The following is a 25933-nucleotide window of genomic DNA, read 5'->3' as shown; positions in this document are numbered from 1 at the left end:
AGTTGCTTCCAGCCTTCTGTACAGTTTGTAAAAATAAGGGGTTTATTATAAGATTTCATCTATTTCTAAAAAGAAAGATACTAGACTGTAAATGTTGTATAAAAATTTAAATGAATTTAAAAAAAATAAAGTCTTGAAAGATTTTTTTTTTCACTTCCACACATTTTATAATACTCTTCCACTGTTAGCCTAGAAGTACAGTTTTGCCATTGCTTGAAGAAACTTCTTTTTTCTTCTCTGTGCAGCAAGCTGTAGGACCTCCTCAGGATTACTGGCATTCAGCTCTGTCTGGCCAATGGCTTTTATCTTGAAACAAGAGAGGAGACATCACAGTAAAGCTGTTTCATTACAAGGCATTTTCAGCACTACGTCAATGGGCGATTTATTTCCGTAACACACTATGCCACCCCACTCCAAACCAACAACCCCCTCCCATCACCATCCAGACTATTAAGAGTTACACAACAAAATTAAAACTGGAAGTGGCACTTCTTTTCAAAGATGGTTTTGGGGGGGAAAGACACACTGAGGAAATCCCACTACTGTGTTAACTTACTGCTATCTGCCGCTTGTCTGTCTCGCCTCTTTTGTGGTGGAGATCTGAGGGCAAGTCAAGAAAAGACACTTGGGTAGGAAACAGACTTTTTCCAGCCACAAACACCCAGTATGAGCTTTCAGTAGTGGTATTCTAGTGAAAGGATACATGTCAAATACTCCAAGATGGTGACATCCCAGATGTATTCATAGTAAGAATCCATGGCATCATGACTGAGAGAGAATACAGATTGGGTTATCTAATACATTCACATATTGCATATGGGTATTTATAAACTTTTTGTTGTAACATGCACCTGTTTTGTTCCTGCAGTGCCTTGAATGCAGTTTTATAGTCTACTTCTCTGAGGAACTGGCATAAAATAGCTACCTGTAAGGAAAGACTCACAGGTGATTCTGACAGCTTTAATTCCCCACAAACAGATCTTCCACAGAACACCTCAGTAATCCCACCCCATTTCTAGGCCTAATCAAGTGCTTGTTTCCATAGCAAGCAAGTTCCGAGCACCGAAACTTCAAGAGCATACACAACTTATTCTGAAATATCAACATCAGTAGTAGCTGAAAGGAAGAAAAGGGTTTTTACTCAAATCTGAAGGGACTAATCCAGCTTCCAGGTTTCTAAATGCATTTAACAGCTCTTAAATCAGAGTCTAATATAAGCCTTGTTACTTCTTGGAGAATGAACAAGTCCACTGAACAACAACGGCCACATGCGGTTATCATGAAGAACAAGGTGTTGGGAACTCCAGACTATTACTACTTTTTACAACATTTCCAAGTATATGTTTGTTTACTCATTAATTTCAGTCCTTTTAGTGTCCTAGAAGCAACAGTAACAACAAAATCTACTTTATTGCAGATTGCATTTACAAGGAAAGTTGGATTCAGTTTTACTTTTTAGAAAGCTCTCCCCCTCCTGTAACATCAAAGTATTTATAAACTAATGTTTTACTTAATGCAATGTTTCACCTCTTACCTGGGTGTGACAGTTGAGTAAAGAACAACACTTGATCATTCTTTTTATCACCTACAGAATGGTTAAAAAAACAAAACACAAGTTTTTAAATCCTAGTATCGGAACACAAACAGCAATTTTATTTTTTTCTAAATACAAGGAACCAGCTAAGTAGCTATCTACGTTCTTCTAACCCCCCCAACAATTCCTGGATTTTAGCTCATCAACTGAGCTTTCGTTACTTCAGAGACTTCACAAGGGTATGATGCATGCTGCAGAACAAAGAGCCATGCTTCTAAGAGCACCAGGCTGTGGTCTGTTAAGAAGCTTCACCTTCATCACCTGCTGCCCACAGAAAAGGCCTGACTTGGGTGGGACCAGAACAGCAAGCAGGTTCCCAGACAAAAGCTTTTGCACCCAGGTGAGCACGTGCTGGTGAGCAGCAATGCTGCTGTGTGACAGCACGGTGGTCCCAGCCGGTGCTCCTGCACCACTGTAGCCCAGCATTAGGCACAGCTTAGACTCGGCTGTCAACATTCAGGATCCCAGACAGTGTCCGAAGGTCTCACTTCTCATACGAACCCAAAAGGAGCAGCAATTGGACAGGGTACGTAAATAACCTCCTTCCCTGGGTCTAGACAGTTCCTTCCTATTGCCTACTGAAACACAGCCTACAAGTAACACAATGGTTTCCTAATGAACAAGACAAATGCCTGGATAAAGGTTAAAGTGACTGCAAGGTGTCGCTGGAACATGCTGTGGCTGGGACTGAAGATTCCTCCCAACACACACAGTTAAGGGGTTCTCACTCATGGCCCACTTGCAAGTGACAAGCCACTTGTTACACCAACTTGCAAAGTACACAAGTACATGCTGTGTAGTGCCACACCTCCAGCACGCTGACAATGGTAAGTTACAGTCCACCCATCTCTAGGCAACCTTGCACAGCGCTGGGATGCAGCTCTCCTCACTGTCAGTCTGGAAAAAACCACTAGTGTGTGTGCATGAAAAGGAGCCAATGTTGTCTGGATATCACTGCTAAGGCGATCCATACTCCTATCCCTCATCTGTGTTAGCTAGAGCAGACAATATTTCAGAAGCGCTCAGACAACACATTTATGTTCCTCTGCACGATGGGTGGAAGCAAGCAGGCTCCACCTGAGCAACACCAGCACCAGAAGCACAGCAGGAGCTGGACATTTCTGCTGGCTGGGAGCTCAGGTTAGTGCTCCAGCACAGCTGGCAAGGCAGAGCGAGTGCAGCTGGTCTGCCCGCCTGGCACAACACGGTGCAGCCCTGCAGGGACAATATGCTGGGGGATCGCCTCGCCACACCACACGGTGATGTGTGCACTCTTGGCTTTTTCATTTGCTCACCACTGCACTGGAGTCCAACACCAGTGCTTTCCCAGTGGCTAGCTCTGCACGTTCAGCCTCTATGAACTAGCAGAAAAGCCTTCTGTGCTTCACCAAAGGAGAAGCTTCAGATTTTCTATGGCCTTCAAGCAACAAGCAAAGAAAAACAGACCTATGAGGATTCATATCCCTAAAATGCACCAAGATATAAAATCTTACAGGCTACAGGAATACGTGTATCTTGAGCAGTTTTGTCTCTACATAGAATTAGGATGCTGACCGAATCCAAAGAGATATTTTTGTACATCTAAATCCCATTTTAACTCACCTGGTCTGTGTACACATCTGGTGGTACCATCTTATTAAAGAAGTCTGAGCATACAGCTCCTGCCTGTAGGTAATAGTGAAGGGCTGCTGAATACTGATTCGTTGCTGCAGTGGGAAAAAAAAGAGCACAAAATAACTTCTTAAAAGTAAACACAGGAGTTATTTCTAAGACACAGATCAAGTGTTTATAGAATTATGTAGATACACATATCTCATAGCTGAATTCTACTGGGAAAGTGACTTGCATATCATTGTTTAAAAAGCACAGACACATAGGAGGTGGTAAAACAGTGATAGAAAACTACACAATCAGGAAAACTAGCAACACAGGCAAAGTTCTGCCTTTTGAGAATCATTTTTTACGTTTCAAGTATTTGATCTTAAACCCATCAACCTTAGAGTGGAAAAGAAGTTTGCCTTCACTGAACTTAGCACAGTGGGTGGTAGTGAAGGAGTTTAGTTGGTATGAGTTAGAGGGCCAGCTGATGCCACCACACACATCTCATGGTTCAGCACTAGTTTTACTTCCAGTAAGTTCTTACTGAACCGATGTGAAGACAGCCTTCAGGGGCTCTGTGGCAAGGGCAGTCTGCTTGTCCACACGGCTTCTGAAATACAGACCTGACACATGCCAGGAGTGCTCCAACCATTGCCCTTTCAGATGCCAGCTTCTGAGGCTCCCTACATAAACTTCCTCCTTCTGGGATGCTGTTCCGCTTTGTATGAGTGGTGAATACTGCCAGCTTATAACCCTGAGTCACTCTCCCATATATAAGGTGACAGCACTAAACACCGGATTAAGATCCCTCCCCTCACCCCAAGGGTTGTAAAGCATCTTCTAGACAAATTTGTCTCCTTTGGAAGCAGCAGGCTCAGATTTCTGCACTACATCTTACTGCACACCACAGACATCCTTCCAGCCAAAACCCAGAGATTTGTAAACATGTACCTTGCCTCCTGCAATAGCCCAAAGCACCAGCAAGTAGATGGCAGAGGCACAGCACATACCCTGTTTTATCACTAGAAAAGAACCATCTGGCTTAAATGCTAAATTTCACTAGAGTCGTCTCAACAGATAATTTAAGTGGAAGAAATGCCCAACTACCTTTGAGGAAGGCTATGACCATGTCCTTCTCCAGCACATACAACAGATAGTACTGTACTTGTCTGGCTATTTTCTGAAATTTTACTCTTCAGCACCTACCTCTTTGCACTCTCTTTACTCACACTAGAAAGCAAGCTGCAGGAACTGACTCTGAATTGTGGAATAATTTAACAAAGCATAGTATCATATAGACTGGGCAAGATTTCCCCAGGCAACTGCTACCCTGGTACAGTCTGGGTGCATATTGTGGTGCCCAGGATCTGAAACTCTTCACATCCCAACTCTACGGGCTGCTCCCAGCTGAGGAGCAAGGATAAGTACTTGGGAAGTATTAGGTGAGAACAGAATGATAAGGAAGAGCTTCCTATCACAACCAATACCAGATCAGGAGTTCAGGTTTCCTCATTTACAAATCCTAGACATTTCCGTATATAACACAGATCCTCTCCACTCTGCTCATCTTCTGCTCCAGTGAAGCTGATCTCCACATTTAAAACCAAGCACTATTCACACAACTTTCCATTCACTTAATAAAAGACTCCAATGTTAGGGATTTGAGTAATTATACCACTCAAGGACCAACTGCACTAAAAAAGTAAAGTTAACAATGACTCATGACTCTTACAGTAAAGTTTCCCTTACCCTAAAAGCAAGTCCGCATGACCCATCGAAAGCTCAGTCTCTCTGTGGGACTAGACAACCTCCCAGACAACTTCACCTACATTACTGCATCTGAAGATTTTAAACTCATATATCACTTAAGCTTCTTTTCATAAGAGAAAATCCAAGGAGGGTTATGTCAAGCAAATCTCAGAGAAGCAAGGTACCCCTACACACATGCTAAAAATAGACATTGGTTTCACTTACCAAAATAAATATCTGCCTGAATAATTAACCAGAAGTGGTTGTTTGCGTTGATAGTCAATGCATAGCTGACGAGCTCTTTTACTGTAACAGCCACAGCTTCAAAGTCCACTGACTGAAGACTAGAGAGAAAAAAAAAAAAGGAAGAAAAATAATTCCTAAATGATTGTTTTGGGTTTTTAAACACTAATCTGACTTCTGATCTAGTTTAAGTCCAAAGCACCTTGCATTAAGTGTCAAGCAAAAATAGCTCCAGAGAAGATTTAGTGTGGACTAAATCTACTGTTGAATTGTTCCAATACAGTACACATGACAGAACAAATACACCCTTCACAGACTTGGACAAAAAGTCAGAACTTTATCGGTGGCTGATACCATAAAAGGGTTCTATGCAAGAGTATATGTTCCCAGTTTCAAGAAGCTTGAAAAGAACACCTGAAACCACTATAAATTTATCACAGCATCTGCATGAATGGCCACAGACGGTAATCTCTGGAAACTTGCAGAACTAGCCTGGAAAGGAAGGCTTGGAATGGTTTGGCATATTGCTTGGGCAACCTTTCCCAAAGTCCATGTAGAAACTCCATTTTAAAAAACATGGTTTTTTCTCACCCTACTGCTGAATTCTGGTAACATGGAAAACAACTTTCTTCTGCTTGACCTTATACACCGAAGTCTACATCAGTAACAATAAGACTATTCAATCAGACCAATTAAAGACAGATTAATCACACTAAGCATTACACTCACTCTCTCTCACAAGAGTCATCTCTCCCGATGCATACACGAAATCTGAAACAGTGAGGTTCTAGCCCCACAGAGCCTCTGAACTTCATTGGAAAAATACAGTTCAATCCAGCCAGAACAAATCAATACATATCCCATACCACTTAGTATTTTGGTAATTATTCAAACATACCTCAAAAAATATTAGTTATTTCATATTGAAGTATTATACAGTTCAGTAGAGCACACGGCTAAAAAATCCCTCAGTTTCTTGTACCCGCATCTCCAGCAGGACCATCAAATTAGGACCAAAAACCTCCATGCAATCAGACCTATCTGCCCACAAACAGAATGGGGGTCAGTGATGCCCTTACATGGCAAAAATCACACTAACACACCATAACTAATACACAGTAACTGGAACCAAACCAATTATGTAAATGCAAATTTTGAGAATTGGATTTTTATTTATCATCTTACTTGGGGATGGATGAGGGCCAGATGGAAATGTGCTCTGCTGCAATATCATTCACAATATCTTCCTAAAAGAAGAAAGATGGTAGGAGAAATTACAAAGAGAAACATTTCAAGAAAACCAAGTAAGAAGTTTATGATATATACTAACCCGAACATTATGAAGCTTGACAAACAAGGACAGTATTGTGGTTAAAACCAATGGTTCCTGTAAGGAAAAAAAGATAGTACTCCCATGAACTAACAAAACTCCACTTTCTTCCCTAAGATTTAAAGCTATCTTAGGAAGATTTAAAGTAGGAAGTTCTGACTTCATTATAATTTCCCATTGAAACAGGGCAATATTTTGTCAAGAATCCTGCAACACAAGGATACTGTGAGAAAATTTCTGTAGAAAGTCTTTAATTACTTCAGATTTTCCTGAATAACTCCTTGGATATAGACTTCATTTAGGTTTTACACATCTTTATGTTGTTTCTGTGGCTACTGCCTAACAAACTTAAGGTAGGTATACTACAACTTTCTATGCATTTACAAATCCACAAGCAATAAACAATTTCCCTTCCTCTTCTGCTGCTTATTATAATGCAAGTAGCAGCTTCCTTCTCCCTCCAAAAGGAATGCTTTGCTTCATGACAGCTGCAATAAAATATACTCCTAAGGTTAACAGATCTCCACTGTCAGAATTCAGGATTTTTTTTCCGCAAGTTATTCCACACTGCTGTATGGCAGGTATAGCGAATGCAGAAGTTTTTCAGCCATACAAAACACCTACATAGCTGTCAGATTTCCTGGAATTTAACAGGAAGAGTCCAGAAAAATATTGTATCAAAAGGAAGTTCTGGTTGAAAATACATTCTCAACTTACCCGAAGCTTTTTGATGAAGGACAGCAATTCACTCCTAAATTAGGAACACAAATACCCATGTAAGTAATCATCCACAACAGAGAATATATGCAAACTTAATACACTGGAAAAGAGAGCCAGCAAAGCAAATTCTTCACATGCCAAAATATGCCTTCACCTTTAAGTTTACAAATGCAGGGTGAAATGCAGGTAAGTGAAAATGCTCAAGCAGGTCATTCACTTTTAATACAGTCACTAGCAAGTTTTACTTCTGCATTTAGAACAGGTTAAATGAGGTATCTGTTATTCCATCAAGCTATAAAAGGCATGAAAATCACTTTGTGGTAAGTCAACCATTGACTCTAAAAGGGAAAGCAATTGAACTGTACTGTGATTCTCCAAGCTAGGATTGCAACAATGACCTACAGGCTTACAGAAGAGGGTACACAGCGATCATTTATAACGTACATTGATTTCTTTGTCACGCCATATCAGAAATTGTCACCATAAAACAATCCAGACAAGCACAGCCTGTTTGGAAAAGGTTTCACTGTTGCTTTTCCATAACAGGGTCACTGCCCTTTACTATTTGAATCAGAGGAGTCAGAAAACGTTCAGCATCCTAGAGTACACCTGTACTGCTTCCTTTTCCTTGCCAGAGTATACAACTGAAACCTACAGCAAGCACATACCCTCTTACACCCATCCCACAGCAGCATCAGCAAAAGCAGCTGGCCTTTGGGCACACATTAACCTGATTAGGTCAAGGAAAGCAAAGAAACAGTCACTAGTTTGACAGGAACACCTTTTCCAAGTTTTTAACATGGAAAGCTGTTCAATGTAATCATACATTCCAGAATTTACTGTACTAGGCAACTTATAATCAGGCTTGGACTTAAGAACAGGCTGAAAACACTTACTGAGTGGACAAATTATCCTGAATCAATCAGTCAGTTAAGGCCAAGGCTGGCAGAGGTTAGGTAACTGACAGTGAAATTACTCCAGTCAAGAATATTTTCTTCCTTTCCCTCTTCCCAGGATCTCAGCTGAACTAGAATTTAATTTCAAGATTGAGTAACATTTAGCTTTAGATTCAGAAACCTAAAGCTAAGTACAGAAACCTATGCTGTGAGGTGTTTAATAGTTATAAAAGTAGTTAACCAATACAGTCAATGGATTCTGCAGAGCAATTCTATTTGATGTAAAGCAGACACCTCCAGTTGGTCAGCTCAACTGCCCTCTAGATGTCGTTGACTTTACTGGAAGATCTACACTGATTATAATGGGAGCACATGCATACATGCTTTGGTGTCTGTGTGTTGACCTGAAACCCACACAGTCCTTTTCTCTGAAAAGGAAAAAAGTCAACACATTACCACTAATATCCAACACCACCAGTGGGCAGATTGTTCACTCTGAGATCTTTAGCTGCTGCCACCACTCTGATAGTGGAATCCAGACAATTTCTGAATGGAACATGGGGTCAAATAGACAATTCGAACAGTCCTTAAAAATAATTTAAGAAAACACACCTGTACATAATGCCCAGTGTAGACTCCCTGTGTTTTATCAAACTCACTCTGCCATCATTCCCCCGTTTGTGCTGGTTGGACACACTGCAGATTTGTACAACTACTTCCCAAAGGTCTTTAGCTGTCCGTCTACTTTCTTTGGGACCTGGAAGTTCTTTGCATGTAGCAGCCAGCAACTGTCCCAGCTATGTAATACAAGAGAAAAACCACAGTAACTACAGCTTGTCTGAATATTGACTACAGCAAAGGAATTATTGGCATTTAAAATGGCTACGCAAGTGATTTTAAATTACAAACTACAAAGCAATGTGACTAAACTTTGCAGCAGAGGACGCTGAGGAGGAACCTGGAACACAGGAATTAAACAACAGAGGATTTTTCTGTTAGTTTCCTTAGAGCATATTTGCTTACTACAGGCTCCAGAAAACAAGCTTTACACTCTACTTAAATATATTTGCATAAAACCCAAACCCCATAAAATATAGTTTTACAAAGACTGGCTACCCTAGAACTCCCTTAACTTTCATATAATAATTAATCTGAATTGAAACTGGCACCCTCTGCTATACAGAAAAAGCTGAACCTCAAAACGGAAATTAGGAAATACCACAGGTAAGCAGAGCAGGCCAAAAATTAATCTCTCCTGTAATATGACCTGCATTCAGCTTTACTGCCTGACTTTGAAGTAGAAACATTGCCGTAAAACCATTTTGAAAACAAAGTTTCAAAAAAGGCAGCGCTTGAATGTCCCCAGAAATTCAACCCTGATGTTGGGTTAAAAAAATGGAACCATTATAGCACATTTGGAGAACAAGTGTCTTAGGAACAGAAAAACAACCAAACATGAAGCCTGAGATCTGTACACTTCTTATACATGAATCTAGACTGAGTTCCAGCTGAGAGGAGAGTCCTTCATGAAAGTGCTACAGGGTTTCAATCAGCTTATGGATCATAACCACACATGCCTGATGCTTATGGAATCAACCTCAGTTGGCAGCCAGCAAGGGCTAAGAGGCAGTTTGTTTCATCTGTTCTTGCAGCACAGCCTCCCTGTCTTTTGTCAATGGTCAAACACACTTGTTGCTTAGCCCTGCTGTCTTCTACACCAGACTTAATTCATTATAGCCACAAAACTTGACACTCTTGAGACAGAAGGGTACATGCTTTTAAAAGTACAAAAGACTTCAACAGGAAAAAGTTGATTACAGCTTGATAAGGCTTTGAGACTTAGCACTCATTACCTTCACATAAGGATTAGTCTGAACCAGAGGTAATGGAACTTGCATGGTCAAATACTCATTCTCGCACCAGTTTAACAGGAAGGCAACACATTCTTCAGCTATAACTTGTCGAAGAGGAATATCTGGAAGAAAAGGGGTTCTTTGCTTAACTTTTTTTTTTTTTTTTTGAGAAAACACAGTGTAACACAAAAACAAGCAAAACCCATTCCCTCTAATTAGCCATTTCTGTTCCATATCTATCACAGAAAAACACGATGCTTAGCCCTGTAAGAGATCTCACATCCGAAAACTAGGAGCAACAACAGCTTCCTCTAACCACAACAGTACTATGTTACTCCCTTAGTGTGAAACCATGTGGACTCCTTTAACAACTAGCACAACTTTTCAGGTAAAAACGCAGCTATGTTTATCCTGTTCAAGTCCTTTAAGTGGCACTAAACAGAAACTGTCAGAGTTAGCAATATGTAGGCATAATGATGTTGCTGTTCTCATTTTCAGCTTCTTAAAACTAATCAAACTTCTAAAGTCTCACTAAAACCAGTGTCAAACTTTACTATTGTTTTTCCAGTTATACACCTAAATGGTATATCTACAATACAAAGTTGGTTTTTTTTACCTTTCTCTCAAGCTTTGTGCTTTACTGCATCCCAGGAAAGACAGCAAGGTACTTACCAGGTACTCTCATTTCCAAATATCCTCGGACCCTGCTTATAAGATCAGAAGGAGGACGTTCTCCAGAAGCACCAGCTCCAGCTTCATGAGTGTAAATGTCCAGAAGCAGCATTTCATTCAGCATGACTTGACGGAGTTTTGGAGAAAACTCTGTCACCAGCTCCAAGCAAGCAGCAAAAAGCTGTTTTGCATGGACAAAATCCTGCAATAAAAAAGGATATGCATTAATGATTCCTAATGGATTCATAAGGGAAAGACTAAGAGTTAAAGTGCTATTCAGCTCTATACTGGCTGAACTGGCCTCAGCATCCATTATCATTAGCATTGCTCAAGCATCTCACAATTACTATTTACATTTTTGAGGCCTTTGGACTTGCTATTAAGCTTAACAGTTCCAACAGTTCGAGATTTTTCAAACAAAACAAGAAGTTTAAGCAAAAACATACCAGAAGTAACTACTGGCATTATTAGGTACAGTTTGGCTTTACCTTGTAGTTTAGCAAACTACAGTATTGTCAATTACAAGGAAAATAAAAGAGCATTCCAATAAATTCCTTATGCAAAACAGTCGAAAGAACAGCACTTCATATCAGTAAGTCAAATCACTGCTGGGTTTAGATGCCACATGATTTAGTACATCATAATCAAAACTTCATATGAATGAAATGATCTTCAGGCCCAACTCACTGGAAAGCCATTATCCCTGCTCTGCTGATGGAACTTTGAGAGACAGAAATATTTAACCATTATATGATAACAGAGCTTGTTACTACATCTCCCTCACCTCCCAATTTTTCAATTCTTTCTCTCAAAAAGGGCTTTCCATATTTTCAGTGTTGTTAAAACTCCATTGTCCAAACTAACTAACCAGTAACTTCAGATGGGTTGCTCACCTTAATCGCACAGCAGTGTAATCCCTTCGCCATAAGGATGTAGACCAAATCCCTAGTCAGATTGTCTTTGATTCCTAAAATAACATTGCCGTAAACATTTGGTACTTCCCACTGGGAGAGAAATACATAGGACATTTGCACAGAAACAGGTTTTAGAATTCACATTGCTGCTTAAAACATTATAAACAAAACTCAAATATTGAAAGTGACTGACAGATATCTAAGTTCCAACTCTTTAATTTTTACATCTAATCAGAAGTAATGTATTGCTTACACAGAAGTACAATAAAAATGGCTAGCTACTCTACTTTGTTCATACTCTGAATATGCAATAATTGGGAGAAAAAACCCACAAAAATATGAGAAATCTTTACTTAAAAAACCCTTTTCCTCTCTCCTGCTCCCAGCTTTTAATGACAGGAATTTAAACTAAAATAATATTGCTAACTAGTCAGAACACTGAAAGCAAAAGCTACAGGAATTTGTTTTCTCACAAGGAAAGCTTGTGATACAGTCAGTAATTCCTTAAAACAAAGTTTATACATTCTGTTGTAATACTTTTCACAGAGAATGTGACTTTAGATATGTATCGTCATTCTTATTAAACCATCATTATGCCGGGGGGGGGGGGGGGGGGGGGGGGATCACATTGAGGGTCTATGACAAAATGTTTACCGTTCACTGCAGTATGATACCTAACCAGTCCTTGAATTACACACTCTCATGACCACATGAAATAAATTACCTTATTTGAAATTGTCCAGAATTGGCGTTCTGAAGTCATACCATGCAACTCAATTAAGATCTGGCGAATCCTCCAAGGATCTACTGACAATATGAGCTGATGCTCAAGCTGGCCAATATTGACACTTGCCGAAGCTAGAAGAAAAGCAATTAGGTCTCCAGCGCATTCCTTCTTAATGTAGATGCTTACATTTCTTTAGTATATAACACTTTAAACATAACACAGCAAGAACAGCAGATACATCAATGCTTTCATAGGTCCCATACATCCTTTCGTGCCCTTCCACAAACACCTTGTACTAGCTTCCCAGCTCCCCTGACCTAAAGGACTGCTTGCAATGCCCCCTTTTCTCACACCAGCAGCTCTGATTACACCCTTACCCTTGTTACAGTAAAGCAATAGGTTCAAGATCTGCACAAAAAAAGGTGTTCCAATATTGCCTTAGTGAAAACATGCATTTTTCACAACTGGCTTAAGTCAATGCAAGACTGTATTAGAGCTGAAAGGTTAAGTTCTTTCCAGCTCCAGTCACCATCTGGCACCTCTTATGTTAGCTTTGACCTGTGCAGCTGCACAGCCAGCCAGCTATATCTGGGAAATGAACTGGCCAAAAAAGTCTGTGTTTCACTTTGGTAGGTTTAAAACTTTGTCCAGATGGTATCCCTGGTCCAGCTCACCACATAGTCACAGGAGCATTAGTACTGGTATAAGTCCAGAGGCAGGGTGCTTTTTCTGGGAACAGCTGCCACAGCCAGATTTGGTTCAAACTAACTGCCACACCTCTCTTTCACTTGGTCAGCTAGGACACATTCATTTGAGCATATCTATTATACTCAGTTGAGATACAAGCAAATAACAGCCACTTTCTTGAACAAGTAGGACATTCGCCAACTAAAAATGGGAAGTATTCCCTGTAAAAACATTCTCTCTAAACTTTTTCTGAGACCTGACCTGCACATAGTAACCTCAAGCATGGAAACAGGTAACTGCCTGCATGTAAGTTAATGGAAATGCTGTGAAAATTACCTGGGATATCATAAAAAGAAGTCACAGGCTTTGTGCACAGGTTGATTCGAGGAGATCTCTTCCGCATTTGATCAATGAGCAGCTTCCGTTCATCATCTTTCAGCAGTTTTATGAACAGCTCGTGAGATGAAATCATGAAGACAAGCTGAAGATCTTCCAAACCCAAACACAAGTTTCTAAGCAAATAAAAAAGTTAATACACAAGTAGGAAGAATCTGCTTATTTTTCCAGTTATAAAGTTCTCAAAACATTTATTGTCCATTGTCCTGTATTATATTGGTTATAAAGTCTAAATTCATGTTATCTTAATATGGGTACATACTTGAGAAATGCTGCCATTTTTCTCTTCAGTGCTTCAGAAGCATTTTCCAAGTTTATTGATCTTGAACAAACCTGGGAAAGAAAGCAGAATATAATTAAGCAGCCTTGGAACACTTTAAATATTTAGTTACAGACAGTGTTACTGCCCAGTTTTCTGACTCTCAGTATCAGCCAGTAACCCTCTCTCTCAAAAGAGGCAACAAAGTTATCTGATAAACACTGTAGCCATCACAGATAAATCAGAATTTCTTGCAACCTGTACACAAGACAGCCTGTTTCAGACAACTGTGATCTTCCTTCAGATCACAATTCACATTCCTTTTTCCTCCTCCTCTGATATTTAGATGTGCTGATGCCAAGTGCCACAGTATCAGTCAGCCTCACAAGATCAAGTACATAACAAAGCCCTTTTGCATTCGTTTAAAAATGAACCAACATTTCTAAGTACAAAACCTAAGATTCACTAGGACTAACAGGTGGTTTTTTTTTTTTAAAAAAAGCAGCAGTTGAAAAATAACTAGATAGTTGAATTCAACTGGCAGCTTGCAAGAAATAATTTTTCTTTTTGAGAAACATGTTTAAGTCTTAATATGAGCAGCTGATGGAACAGCTTTTACTTGCTCTGAAGTACAGTCAGTGAATTTTTGCCACATCCTTGAAGAGACAAGCAAAAGGCTCAAATCAAGAAAAGAAGATATGAAGAGAACAGCAAAGCAACAAAAGGATTAAGTTCAGTTTGAGCAATAAGTTTCCTAAAAAGCTTCACTGAGGGTAACAGTTTAGGTCTCACACATACAGAAACTCAGGATCATTTCATGACATGCTAACTTTTACAACAAAGCTGGTAAGGGAAAGCAGTCCTCTTCAACAGGTACTTCTTTTTCTAGTACCTCTCTCTGTCTTGGAGAATTTGCTTCTTTGTTCCTTGAAAACAAACGTTCAATAATATCTCTATATAATTTAATGATGTCAGGAATAGCAGCAATTTCAAATCCAAGCTGAAGCAACAGGTCAACACTGGTTCCTCCCCAACAGATGGACATGCAGCTATGAACATAGATGCAAGACTATCACAGAGTGTGAAGAAGTTGAATAAAGTTTGAGAAGTTACCTTACAAAGTATTTTTCTCTGCTTCAGAAATTTGAGCATTACTTGCAATAATAATCCAGTTATATGGGGAAGGAGATATCTCACTAAATACCATTTCCCCTTCTAATTTCAGGTAATTTCTTACCTCAAGGAGAAAGTCTATTTTCTCTTTACTGGGTTTCAGGAACAGTTGACAAAACTGAATATCAATGGTTCGACCCTGCAATACATCACAGACTGTGTTGCACACGCAGACTTTGAAACAAACTTCATCCAGAGCATCATTGCTGCACGAACACAAAACCCAAAATCACAGAACGTCTCTGACAAACACAGAATTGGCATCACAGCAAAGCTCCAGGTGACAGATCCCAAGACAAGTTTGGAGCATACACCTCTGCCCAAGACCACCCTCAGAAAAACTTTACTCAGGATCTACTTCAGTTTACCCAGGACCTCACTTTCTTTAAAAGAAAATTCCTTCCCTGCCCACAACTCTGTTTCACATGCAGATTTCATTATCACTTCAACCTGAGCACCACTGGAACTCAAGCTAGAGCAGTGTGACTGACACAAAGGTGCATTGCTTCTTGGCAAGCATGCCTGACAGCCCAAAAGACTTCAGGAGTATTTATGCATCTCAGAATACACAATCACTGGACAAAAATCAAAACAAATAACCAGAATCTATGGCTTCCTTCTCCTAATCCTTCTCTGTGTGCCTTGACTAGATTGTAAAGTCGTGCTCCTCCATTCTTATCTGGCTAGTACTTATCACTGAAGGTGCTCCGTATCAGCCATATCAGAGACGAAAACACCCCTAGACAGTGCTAAGCTACAGCCTCTAAGGTCCTCTTTTAAGAGATGCTTATTTGACTCCTCTCTGGTTGAAGCGAAAGCTGAGTTCAGTAACTACTAAGGTTTTACACAAGAGGCTGTCACCATCGATACTTCTTTTTCCTCACACACATGTTTGTAGAACTGAGCCTCTCTCACTTCTTCAACTGAAATACTTGTAGGCACCTTCCCTTCAGAGAAGAATTATCATCATCATTATATGGAGATGTATAGCCCTGATTCAAGTGCCTAAGCTCCACAGAAGGTTGAATTTTGGGTGCAGCCATGTGCTCAGCATTTCTCAGTTGGGAGCCATCCACAAGCTGCCCTTGTAATGTGCCTAATTCTCTCTGCTTATTATAAATTTTTTCCTTATTATAAATGTACCATACTAGTCCTTCAGCCCTGGACTAGTTCAGCAGCACCCAAGGCTTCTAATCACAGGTAACTACACTGCCAGTGCTCCCAGTGAAGTACATCTCCTACAATATTACTGCTTTGTATGGTTAGCCTGACCAGCTTTGACTTCAAGTTTTAGAAGACCTCTAAAGAGGCATTGACTTAGTTATAAATTTGTATATATATACACACACATATATATGATCAGTTATGACATAAGTAAAAAAAAATAAATCAGTAAAGTGGTAAAATTAAGTGTTAATACTCATTAAATTTTTCCCATACAAGGCCACAGTGAGATACATCACAACGTAGCTCCTTAGTTGGAAGACGTAGTTCAGACTATTGCTAACAGAAATAAAGGCTGAAGTTTCTTGGATGCAAGTAATTTGTTGTTAAAGGATTTTGTATACTGTCCATGAAAAACATAACTCATGAAAATTGGTTTTCATCATCATTGAACAGATCATTATTTAATGCCTCACCCTTGTTGAGCTTTTTGGAAGAGTTCTCTCAGCACCGATTGCCTGAACTGAACAGGTAAACTAAGGGCTAGATTATCTTCAAGGAATATCTTCACTAAGTCCTATAACACAAACACAGTTGGAATAGTCAATGGATAAAGCAAAAGACACAGATAAAGTGATTTTCTATCTGGTAAAAATGATGAAACTAACCAAAGCAGCTTGCACCCATATGTAATACTAAAATTCATTAAACAACAAAGTTCTCTCTCGTCAGAGAATCAAAAAACCCCAAACTTGCACATCTCAGCAGCAACATTCCCTGAAACCCAAAGAATTAGATTCTACCTGAAAATTCCATACATCAGCTAGTAGGAATTATTTACATTGTATGGAATCCAAGATATTTTAATCTAATATGTATCAGGTTATATTCCCACATACGTGTGTTCTAAAACTGTATGTTAATGGTTAACTGGAACACTAAAATTTATTAAAATCCCTATCAGTTCAGGTGGAATCATCCACATGGAATGATAAAAAAAACCCAACCCTCAAATATATGTGTGTTTATTTAGGCACCCTACCTGATAGTTGCCAGATTTCATACAGCTATGGATTTGACTATAAGGAGTTGCCTGTTGAGATGCATCATCAGAAGATGAGGTAAGAACTCCACAAGCTTGACAGTACCCAGCTAACCGTTCTTCATCTATGGTAAAATGAAGTGATGATGAACCATTCTGAAAAGTAAGAGTTAATCAAATCTTAGTGCCCAAAATATTATGAAACATAAGCTTAATTCAGAAACAGAAAACAGAAACTCACAATTCCCCAAGTAACAACAAAACAACAAAAGAATGTGCATGTACACACTTTTTTTAAAAGCATACTTTTATATGCGCTCTTCACAGCTTAGACCATGTTTTGTCTATTTAAATAAAAATCTGAGTTTTGCAGTTTTGGGAATATAAATATGAAGCAAAATAAAAAAGGAAGCATACCTTAACTGTAAACTAAAATGTTGTATTTTTTAAAAGGTCAGAACATAGACAATCCGATTTCCAAGGGAAAGTAAGATAAAAAAAGAATAGGAAGTCCTGTATGGTTATCTTCCTCAGAAACACATCACCACACTCAAAATACCACAACAGACATGGAATGTACTCTTCAGTCGAGTTAATATTAGCACCAGAGATGTTATTCTTGCATCAATACAATTTGTGTAAGAGAATATGCACTACAAAATATAGAACAAAGCAGCAATATATTGCAGCTGAATAATAAAATTTCAAACAAGGCACAATGTGAAAAAAGAAAAATTGCTGTCAAAATCCCATGCAGTTTCTTTAAAAAACATGTGTACCCATAACAGTTATTAAATTGCTAAAGGAAGCAAGCAATAATTTAGACAAGTCTTTTTAGAAGAATTGAACATACATGCTAATTAAAACACTCACTACCTTTGCAATCAACTCCCTTGTTTTGAAAAACTTTTCTTTAGCATTTTCATGAACAGCTGGATTTGTAGATCCTTGTTGAAAATAGATTGCACCCAAATCATAGCAAACCTGCAAACAGCATTGATATAAAACATATTTTCTTAGAAATCTATATAACATTTTAAGTCAAGATTAAGTATTTCAGCTCAAACCTTACACGTACTTTATAAACTATTCCTAGTTTTATCTAATGTACTAACGTACACTGCATACCTTTCCCCACATACGTCAACTGTTTCCTCTTTAACTGCGATCTCAATACAAATAATTCTGCATAAGCATTACAAAATTACAGAATGATTTCCACATAATCGTTAAGAACAATGCAATAAGCTGTCCTTGCCATATAATGCTTTACTCAGGGGGTTGAGGGGAAGCAACAATATTTAGTGTTGAAAAAAAGTTCCAATAATGTAAAAATGAAGTCAATAATATCTCATTTCATTAAAAAAAGAACATAGAAAATATTAATAGAAAAATACTGCAATTGATCTCAAATATATTACTTCACACTTTGTCTGAAGAAATAGATATCAATTGAAAGCTTGAATATAGAACGTAAGCTACCTGGCACTGTATCTCCTCTGCACTGATTTTCAGTCCAGCTGTGGAACTCTCTGTTTCTCCATTCACCATACCAGGTTCCATGGCTAATAAATCCAGAGTTCTTATAGTGTGGACATAAAGATCTTTGTTTAATTTAAGTGCTCCTTCTAGGACCAGGATGGAATCAGCAGCCTGTTCTTTCAACTGTAATAGTTCAAATGCATTGAAAAAATTAACATCTTGGTTTTGAGTTCAGCAGTGGGTTTAAATTAACTCTAGAAATGTAACAGTACAGTAAAAGAATAGTAAAAATAATTGTCCTTATACATCTGTCTTATTGCTATGTAGAATCTGTGCCTGTATTTCTTGTACAATAAAGAAATTTCTGACTTCTACTTCAGTTTCAGGTACTAAGAGAAAGAGAATCAAACCCTTACTTCCAATTGAAACAAAACATTTTTCTATTTCACCTACACCTTTTTGTCCATTTTTGGAGCATTAAGTTATGCAACAGTCAGATGGTAAATTTTAAGTTCTTATTTCACAGCTAAAAAAAAACCAACCTAGCTTCTACGTGAACAGCAAGATTTTTTCAAAAATTTTGATGAATTGGTAGAACAGTTAAACATCACTCGTGCTCATCTATTTGAAAAAATATGAAAAAGTAAAAAATTGTAGAAAATGTATAATACCAATTCATTGACTGATTCCAAGTAGTACGAGAGCTGGAAAATGAGCTAGGCTACTTATGAAAGTAGAGGGTTTGTTCTTCCTCTTTCTTGCTTCTCTCAAAGGGAAAGGCTTTAGGCACAATTAGCATTATGTTGAAAGCTACATACAGAAAACACTCAGCTACTAAAAAGTTTTTTTTTTAGAAGGATTTAAGTGTTGAACTTTGCTGCCATATGATTTTGCAGCTCAAGCATGGTATGGTCTTAATTACTAATCACACACTGACTTTGTAGAGGCTTGCTCAATTCATATGGCTCCAAGGAAGGGCTGATGAAACAATACTTCAATCACACACAGCAAATTCCATACTACATGCACTGCAGAGACAACACTGTCTAAAATGCACACAGTGGAACTGTAGCAAATACTAGAAGTGGCAAATATAAATGTACTGAATCCAGCAAAACTGTGATGCAATTGTTTATTTCCTGTCCATTCATATTTACATGTAAATTCAAGCAAAAGTAAGAGGGGAAAAAAGTCTCACCACTTTCAAAATATTTTCAGTTAGTTCCTTTTCTTGCTGCATCTGGTTCATCCTGGAAAAGAGAGAGAAGAGGTCAAGATCTCAATTATAAAGCAAACCTGCATATTATTTTACTTCATGTTCTAGACCACAATTCATTCATAGTAAGTTTTACTTAATTACATTTTAAACATCATTATGCAGGAACTGACTGTTCTTATGTATCTACATTTCAAATACAGAATTACATAATGACAATATAGCTTTGGATGAGAACGTGGTTCAATAAAATGGAAGCTACAAAGTTTTCATTGCTTTTATCTTTAAAAATCAGATTGTTAATATTAGCAAAACTATCATGACAAAATCAGCTTCCACAGCCTCAAGCCTCTTGAAGCTTCACTATTTAAATCTTCTCAAGCATGTGTCAGGGGCAGAAGTGTGTTGATGTGTTTACATAAAAATTAAAAGTATTTTTAAATTGTTTCCCCATACAGAATTTTTTTGATTCAGGATCAGACTCTGATATATATAGAACAATATGAGATTTATAGTAAAATGAGGAGTAGTAGTAGTATTTTTAATCAACGTACTTAACAGATTCTCTCAAACAAGTATGGCCTAGAGTATAAAACACATGAAAAGTACCACTGAGATACTTCTAACCTTATGGGAGAAATTTGTAACATAAAACTCAATTCCAAGAACAGGTTGTAACTAAAGCCACACAACTTCTAGAATGCAAAATGAATACTGACTTCAAATTACAGATTATTGCCTAATGAAGCAAATGAAAATACTTCATTATTTCTCAGGTTACCATACATAATGCAGCAAATTTCTATAATAAAACAACCATAATAAGTTAAAACAGGATGCAAGAAATGTACCCTAAGTTAGAGACTAAGCATTCTGCCTAGGCAAATTGCTGTCTCCCTTTCTCCCATGATTTTTCATGTCCCTATGAACTTACAGATATTATAACTTATTAAAAAAGTGGAACAACAGACAAGTACATATACGTATCAAGCATGTCTGACAGGAAAGTAAGAATATACTTGAAATAAATGCAAGTTTTCCCTGCTACAACTAGCCACTTTGAGCAACTGTATGTTATTAACATGATTTAATCCACTTAGAAATTAAATTTCTGATTACAAAATACACAAGAAACCCAAACGAATGATACCTGTAACTTACACATTTAACTGAGGTGGACCAGGTTTCACTTGCTTTACAGGAAAACTACTTTGAACGATGGTCCTTATGGCCCTACATAGGGGAGAAAATTAAGCAAAGAATGGTATTAGCCTCAGAAGCAGATTACATGCCTCTTAAAAATATCAGTTTATCATTTCAGATACATTATACCATTAGAATACATCCTCTACTCAAGAGCACATCTAGTATTTAAGAAATGCTCTTATGTCCATAAAAAGCTAGAAGACAGCAAGATTTTTACCTTTACAAGGTAACAGTTAAAACTACTCCGTTGACTATTTTTTTAAGGGAACAAAACCAGCTGTACAATAGCTTTTCAGACTCAGCTCCTCCCTATAACCTACCTGTAGATCACAGAATCATAGAAACATAGAATGGTTTGGGTTGGAAGGGACCTTAAAGATCATCTAGTTCCAACCCCTCTGCCATGGGCAGGGACACCTTCCACTAGACCAAGTTGCTCAAAGCCCCATCCAACCTGGCCTTGAACACTTCCAGGGACAGGACATCCACAACTTCTCTGGGCAACCTGTTCCAGTGTCTCACCACCCTCACAGTAAAGAATTTCTTTCTAATATCTAATCTAAAACTACCTTCTCTCAGTTTAAAACTGTTACCCCTCATCCTATCACTACACTCCCCAATAAGGAGTCCCTCCCCATCTTTTCTGTAGGCCCCCTGTAAGTACTGGAAGGCCACTTAAAAGGTTTCCCTGGAGCCTTCTCTTCTCCAGGCTAAACAACCTCAACTCTCTCAGCCTGTCCTCATAGGGGAGGTGCTCAGCCCCCTGATCATCTTCATCTTCACAGTCCTAAATTCAAGATCACAAAATTATTATTACTTTGAGATTTTTTTCTCCTTCTATGTACAAGTATATATAGAGAAGAAAACATTGCTTTGTTCTATCATGATTTTAAGATTATTGCCTTAAAGTAGTTTACCATCTGTTGTAGAGTAGTATTGCCATTGCAGTGGTTGGGGGTAAGCTGGACAGGTCTACATCCACATGTTTAGTTCCTGGGGGAACTTTGCTGATACACAGAAGTTCATTCAGTAGCATGTTCAATACAGGAACAGACAAGCTATTAAAAAAACCCAAGAGAATCAGATACTTCATATAGTAATCCTACTTCTGGAATGTTTAATATACACTACTGTTCAGTACTATATTACTACTTAACATCCTATGGAAGTAAGGGTAGTATGTTTATTTAGCATAATGAAATGCTTTGTATCAGATGGCATTCTAGGTCAGGTATGTAAAGCAGTTACCAGCATTAGCAGCATAAATTAAGCCCAAGTGGAAGGTTGCCCTGACAGCTAACTACTACTATGCACCAGTGCAGTAGTCCGCACAGACACATTCTCAGAATAATCCAGTCACCCTTAACAGCAGGTCCCAGGTAACAAGAAATTCTTTTCAAAGTAGTCCCAGATCATACTTCCAGAAGGTAAACAACGACAGTTCCACTGCAAATGGAATTTCACTCACATAAAGGGAACATTTCTCTGTGCTGTCATGGCTTATCTCCCTTTCTGCAGCATCCACTAGCAAACAGTGAAGCTAAAACTAGGAACTGGAATAAAGCACTGTAAAGCATTGTAAGCTGTGTTATGTAAAATATACATTAGCTGGGACAGAACCTTCCTTGATAAAATGAGAAGGCATGCAGGCTGGACTGCATAAATCCAAGCTTTTGAGGTATAATTTAACACATCTGAAACACCATTACTAATTTAGACGTTACTTGAAATCGGAAGTCATCAGCCAGAGTACCTTTCATCTTGTGAAAAATTTGCATTCATTGCAACCAGCATTGAAAACAGCCAGTGAAACTACACTTCCAGCAACTAAAGCCAGAATTCCTGTTTAACAATTTTTAGGTCTTGTGTTATATCAGACTCCAGGTCTGTTATCAAACTATCATTTTAAACTGACAAGCCCTGTTTTTACTATGCGAGGTCCAGGAATCTTGTTCTCATTGGCAAGAGTAGAACATCATTCAACTGTTTATAACAGCACAAGTTTTAGAAAAAAGCTTGGCTCAAGCTGTTATTTTATTCCTTTTTAACTACCATGACTGAACCTTTTGGTATAATCAGTTAAAAACCAAATGCATGTTTCTTAATTAAAAACAATCTTAGGCTGCATGAGCTAACAGAGCAAGAACTCTAACTACTATATAGAGATGCTAAATTAGTAGTTGAAATGACTTCAGATTGGTTCTCAGAAAAACCACCAGAGATGGACAAAACAATCCTATCAAAACAGAATCAGTCCAATAGTGTCATACATACAGTAGGGCTGATTTTTGAATCAGGATTATACCTACATTTTAAGAAGTAAAGGTACTAATCGACAGAAAGTACACCATGAATAAATGTCAGTACAAATTCCTCCTGCAAGAGAAGCAGCCATAAAAAAAACCCCTCCAAAACCCCAAAACCACTCTTGCACACATATACATCTGCTTTCAAAGCTAAAGTATATATAAAAAACCCTTATTGGATACCAGATACTTTTGTCCATACAGTATTTCACAACTAACCACAATAAAGGTTTCTGTTCATTCTCTGCAATTGTGCGGTATCTTGCAAAGGTATTTTGGCAAGCGATAATCCTGCCTCAGCTTTCAGCAGCTGAAATCATTTGAGTTAAAAAAAATTCAAAGGAAAAATGCAAAGGAGGAGTTTGTCCATTTCAACCACAGTCAGTTCAGTGATCTAGTTTGCCGATATATGGAGTTCTTTACATGAACAAAATTGGAGCAAGACCTCCCAACTTCAAGCATGTCAGAATGGGGAAACTTAAGCTAGTTTTGTCATTGAAGAAAACGTAAGCTAAAATTCATCTTTATACAGTTTAGATGTGCAGATCTTAATGTTTAAGACCCACTATTCTTCCTCTCTAAATTATGAACAATATTGATTTGCTCACAGATGTTGCCTTTATCAAAACCCTTTTCTAACTCACAGATGAAATCGAACTTGATTTTGGTTGTCACACCCGAGACTCTTCTTAATGTAAGGAAGACTCCGTCACAAAAGAGAGCAAGACACATTTCCTTTTGTTAAAATAAAGATCTCAAGCCACTTCAGTTTTAATTTCAGGATGAAGATGTACAGACTATACCTTTTCTCCAATACATCCAAATCCCACTTCAGATGAGCAGCAACTTTAAGAGCAAGAAGTTTTAAAATGCGGTTTCTTTTGTTATCAGGTGGTGGCTGGACTTGGTTCTGTTCATTCACTGATGGTTTCGAGGCTTGTTCCAGGAACTGGACAATCAGCTGTACAGGTGGTGGATCTGCAGAAACACAGCCACTCTTCAAATTCTTTGTAAGCCCAGAAATTAATTTCATGTTGCAGCTATGAACAGGGATCTTATCTCCTTGTCATTTATACAGCTGACACTGTCACCTGGCAGATTCTAATCCCAAAGGTTATCTCGCTTATGCTGACTCAAATCATACCATTAACATATCTTTGTTTAACCTTCAAATTTACTTGACCACACTCTCATCTTTTATTTATTTTCCCCTGTTTTTTATTAACTACGTTTCAGTGCTTGCATCTACAGAAAATAAATGGTGCCTATTGAAATCACAAGTTTGCTATTGTAAAAATACATACCTAGTTGTAAGCCTCCTCTATATTTTAAAATATATTTAGAAGCAACTGCAGGTACTTGAATACATTTAGAAGATACTTTCAGACTGATTTAAAAAAAAAAAAAGCCCCCAAATCTCTCCCTTACAATAAGACAGTCTCTCCAATACCTTTGAGCTGTTATGAAAAACTGAAGCCAAACCTTAACTATTATACTCTCACTGAACTTTGTGAAACATAAAACTAGTATGAATCAATATTTTTAATTGCAAAACAACAGTGTAAGATCTAAGCACAAAGATAAAGCCTGACTATGCTTAAATTCACTCTTTGCAGAGGCAATGCTGTCCCAGATTTTCCCATTTCCTCCACCTGCTTGTAGTATTCAGGTACCGAAAAAGATGATTCCCACTTGTGATCGTCAAAAGATCATCTACTTTTAAATATGGTCACTTTCTTATAATACATCAGACGAGGTTTCTATTCGTTCCAGGTCTAAGAAGACAGCAATTTCAGCACTGAACCTTTAGGAGGACTCTAGTTTCCGGCACTAGCAAGACTTTAATGGGAAAAGAACAGCTGAAAATTGTAATGATTTTTTACGAACAGAGCTTCACGCTGCGAAAATTAACAGCTTGTAACATTTCCGCAAGCAAAATTCACGTACGCGAAAGGAAGAGTCATCTACCACACAGGAAAGACGGAGAAGCGAAGCTATTAAACAGGAAAGTTGATGTGAAACGGGAAAGACGCACCGCTGCTCGCGTTAACTAACGCTGCAGCGCCGTGGCTGCCCGCCCCCCGGGCCCGCCCCCCCGCAGCCGCCGGTACCACAGCCTACGAGCCCCGCGCCAGCAGACACCCCTCCGCACCGCCACCCTCCCACCTCGCAACCCCTCGGGCGGGGGCTCCTCGGCCACCGCGTTAGCAGCGCCGGGAGGGAAGCCAGAGGCGAGGGAGGGAGCGAGGGGGAGGCGAAGGAGGGAGGGAGCGAGGGAGGCGGCGCCGGTGCGCGGCCGGCAGCGCCAGCAGCGGGCCCCGGGAAGGCGGAGGCAGCGGCCGAGCTGCAGGCCGCAGCGGCGAGGGACGGGGCCCGCAGGGAAACGAGCGAGCGGTTCTTCCCCGGCGCCCCTGAGGAGCGCCGCCAGGCCGCGCCCAAGGCCGCGGGGAGGCGGCCGCCAGCAGGGCCGCGCCGCGCGCACGCACCGGGAGAGGGCTTCTGCAGGTGCTGCTCCAGCAGCGCCTCCTCCAGCAGGAACTCGAACCAGGAGGTCTGCGGCGGCGTGCAAGGCCGGCTGGACGTGGCGGCTTCCCGGTCCGCCGCTTCCGCGCTCATCGCTGCCGCCCGGCCCCGACGGCAGCCCCGCAACCACCCGCAGCCGCGCCACTCGCGCCCTCCCCCGGAGGAAGCGGCAGCGGCAACAA

The 25933-nt window shown here is 39.3% G+C and overlaps 1 protein-coding gene across 5 annotated transcripts; it reads right to left on the bottom strand.

Moving 5' to 3' along the window:
- Positions 1-90: 90 nt before the first annotated feature.
- Positions 91-25933, bottom strand: INTS8 (integrator complex subunit 8). Of its 5 annotated transcripts, none has more exons than XM_049821119.1 (27): positions 25715-25933; positions 24032-24206; positions 21840-21980; positions 20878-20949; positions 19699-19750; positions 18501-18683; positions 17895-18002; positions 17019-17174; positions 16453-16553; positions 14877-15018; positions 13643-13713; positions 13321-13496; positions 12295-12428; positions 11550-11660; positions 10657-10858; positions 9985-10106; positions 8744-8928; positions 7233-7266; positions 6516-6572; positions 6371-6432; positions 5168-5286; positions 3197-3300; positions 1535-1585; positions 852-925; positions 704-768; positions 557-600; positions 91-306 (listed from the first exon to the last, which is right to left on the bottom strand). In XM_049821119.1, the coding sequence occupies exons 1-27, from the start codon at positions 25842-25844 to the stop codon at positions 190-192; spliced, it is 2988 nt and encodes a 995-aa protein (XP_049677076.1). In that variant the 5' UTR covers positions 25845-25933; the 3' UTR covers positions 91-189. The 5 variants fall into 5 exon arrangements, with proteins under 5 accessions (XP_049677076.1, XP_049677084.1, XP_049677093.1 ...); XM_049821127.1 differs by lacking the exon at positions 25715-25933 and adding an exon at positions 24836-25243; XM_049821136.1 differs by lacking the exons at positions 24032-24206; positions 25715-25933 and adding an exon at positions 23232-23289.

This window comes from Accipiter gentilis, chromosome 2 (genome assembly GCF_929443795.1).
Source record: "Accipiter gentilis chromosome 2, bAccGen1.1, whole genome shotgun sequence".
Taxonomy (NCBI): Eukaryota; Metazoa; Chordata; class Aves; order Accipitriformes; family Accipitridae; genus Astur; species Astur gentilis.
Note: the sequence above shows the minus strand (reverse complement) of the source record. Positions and strands in the feature narration are given on the sequence as shown.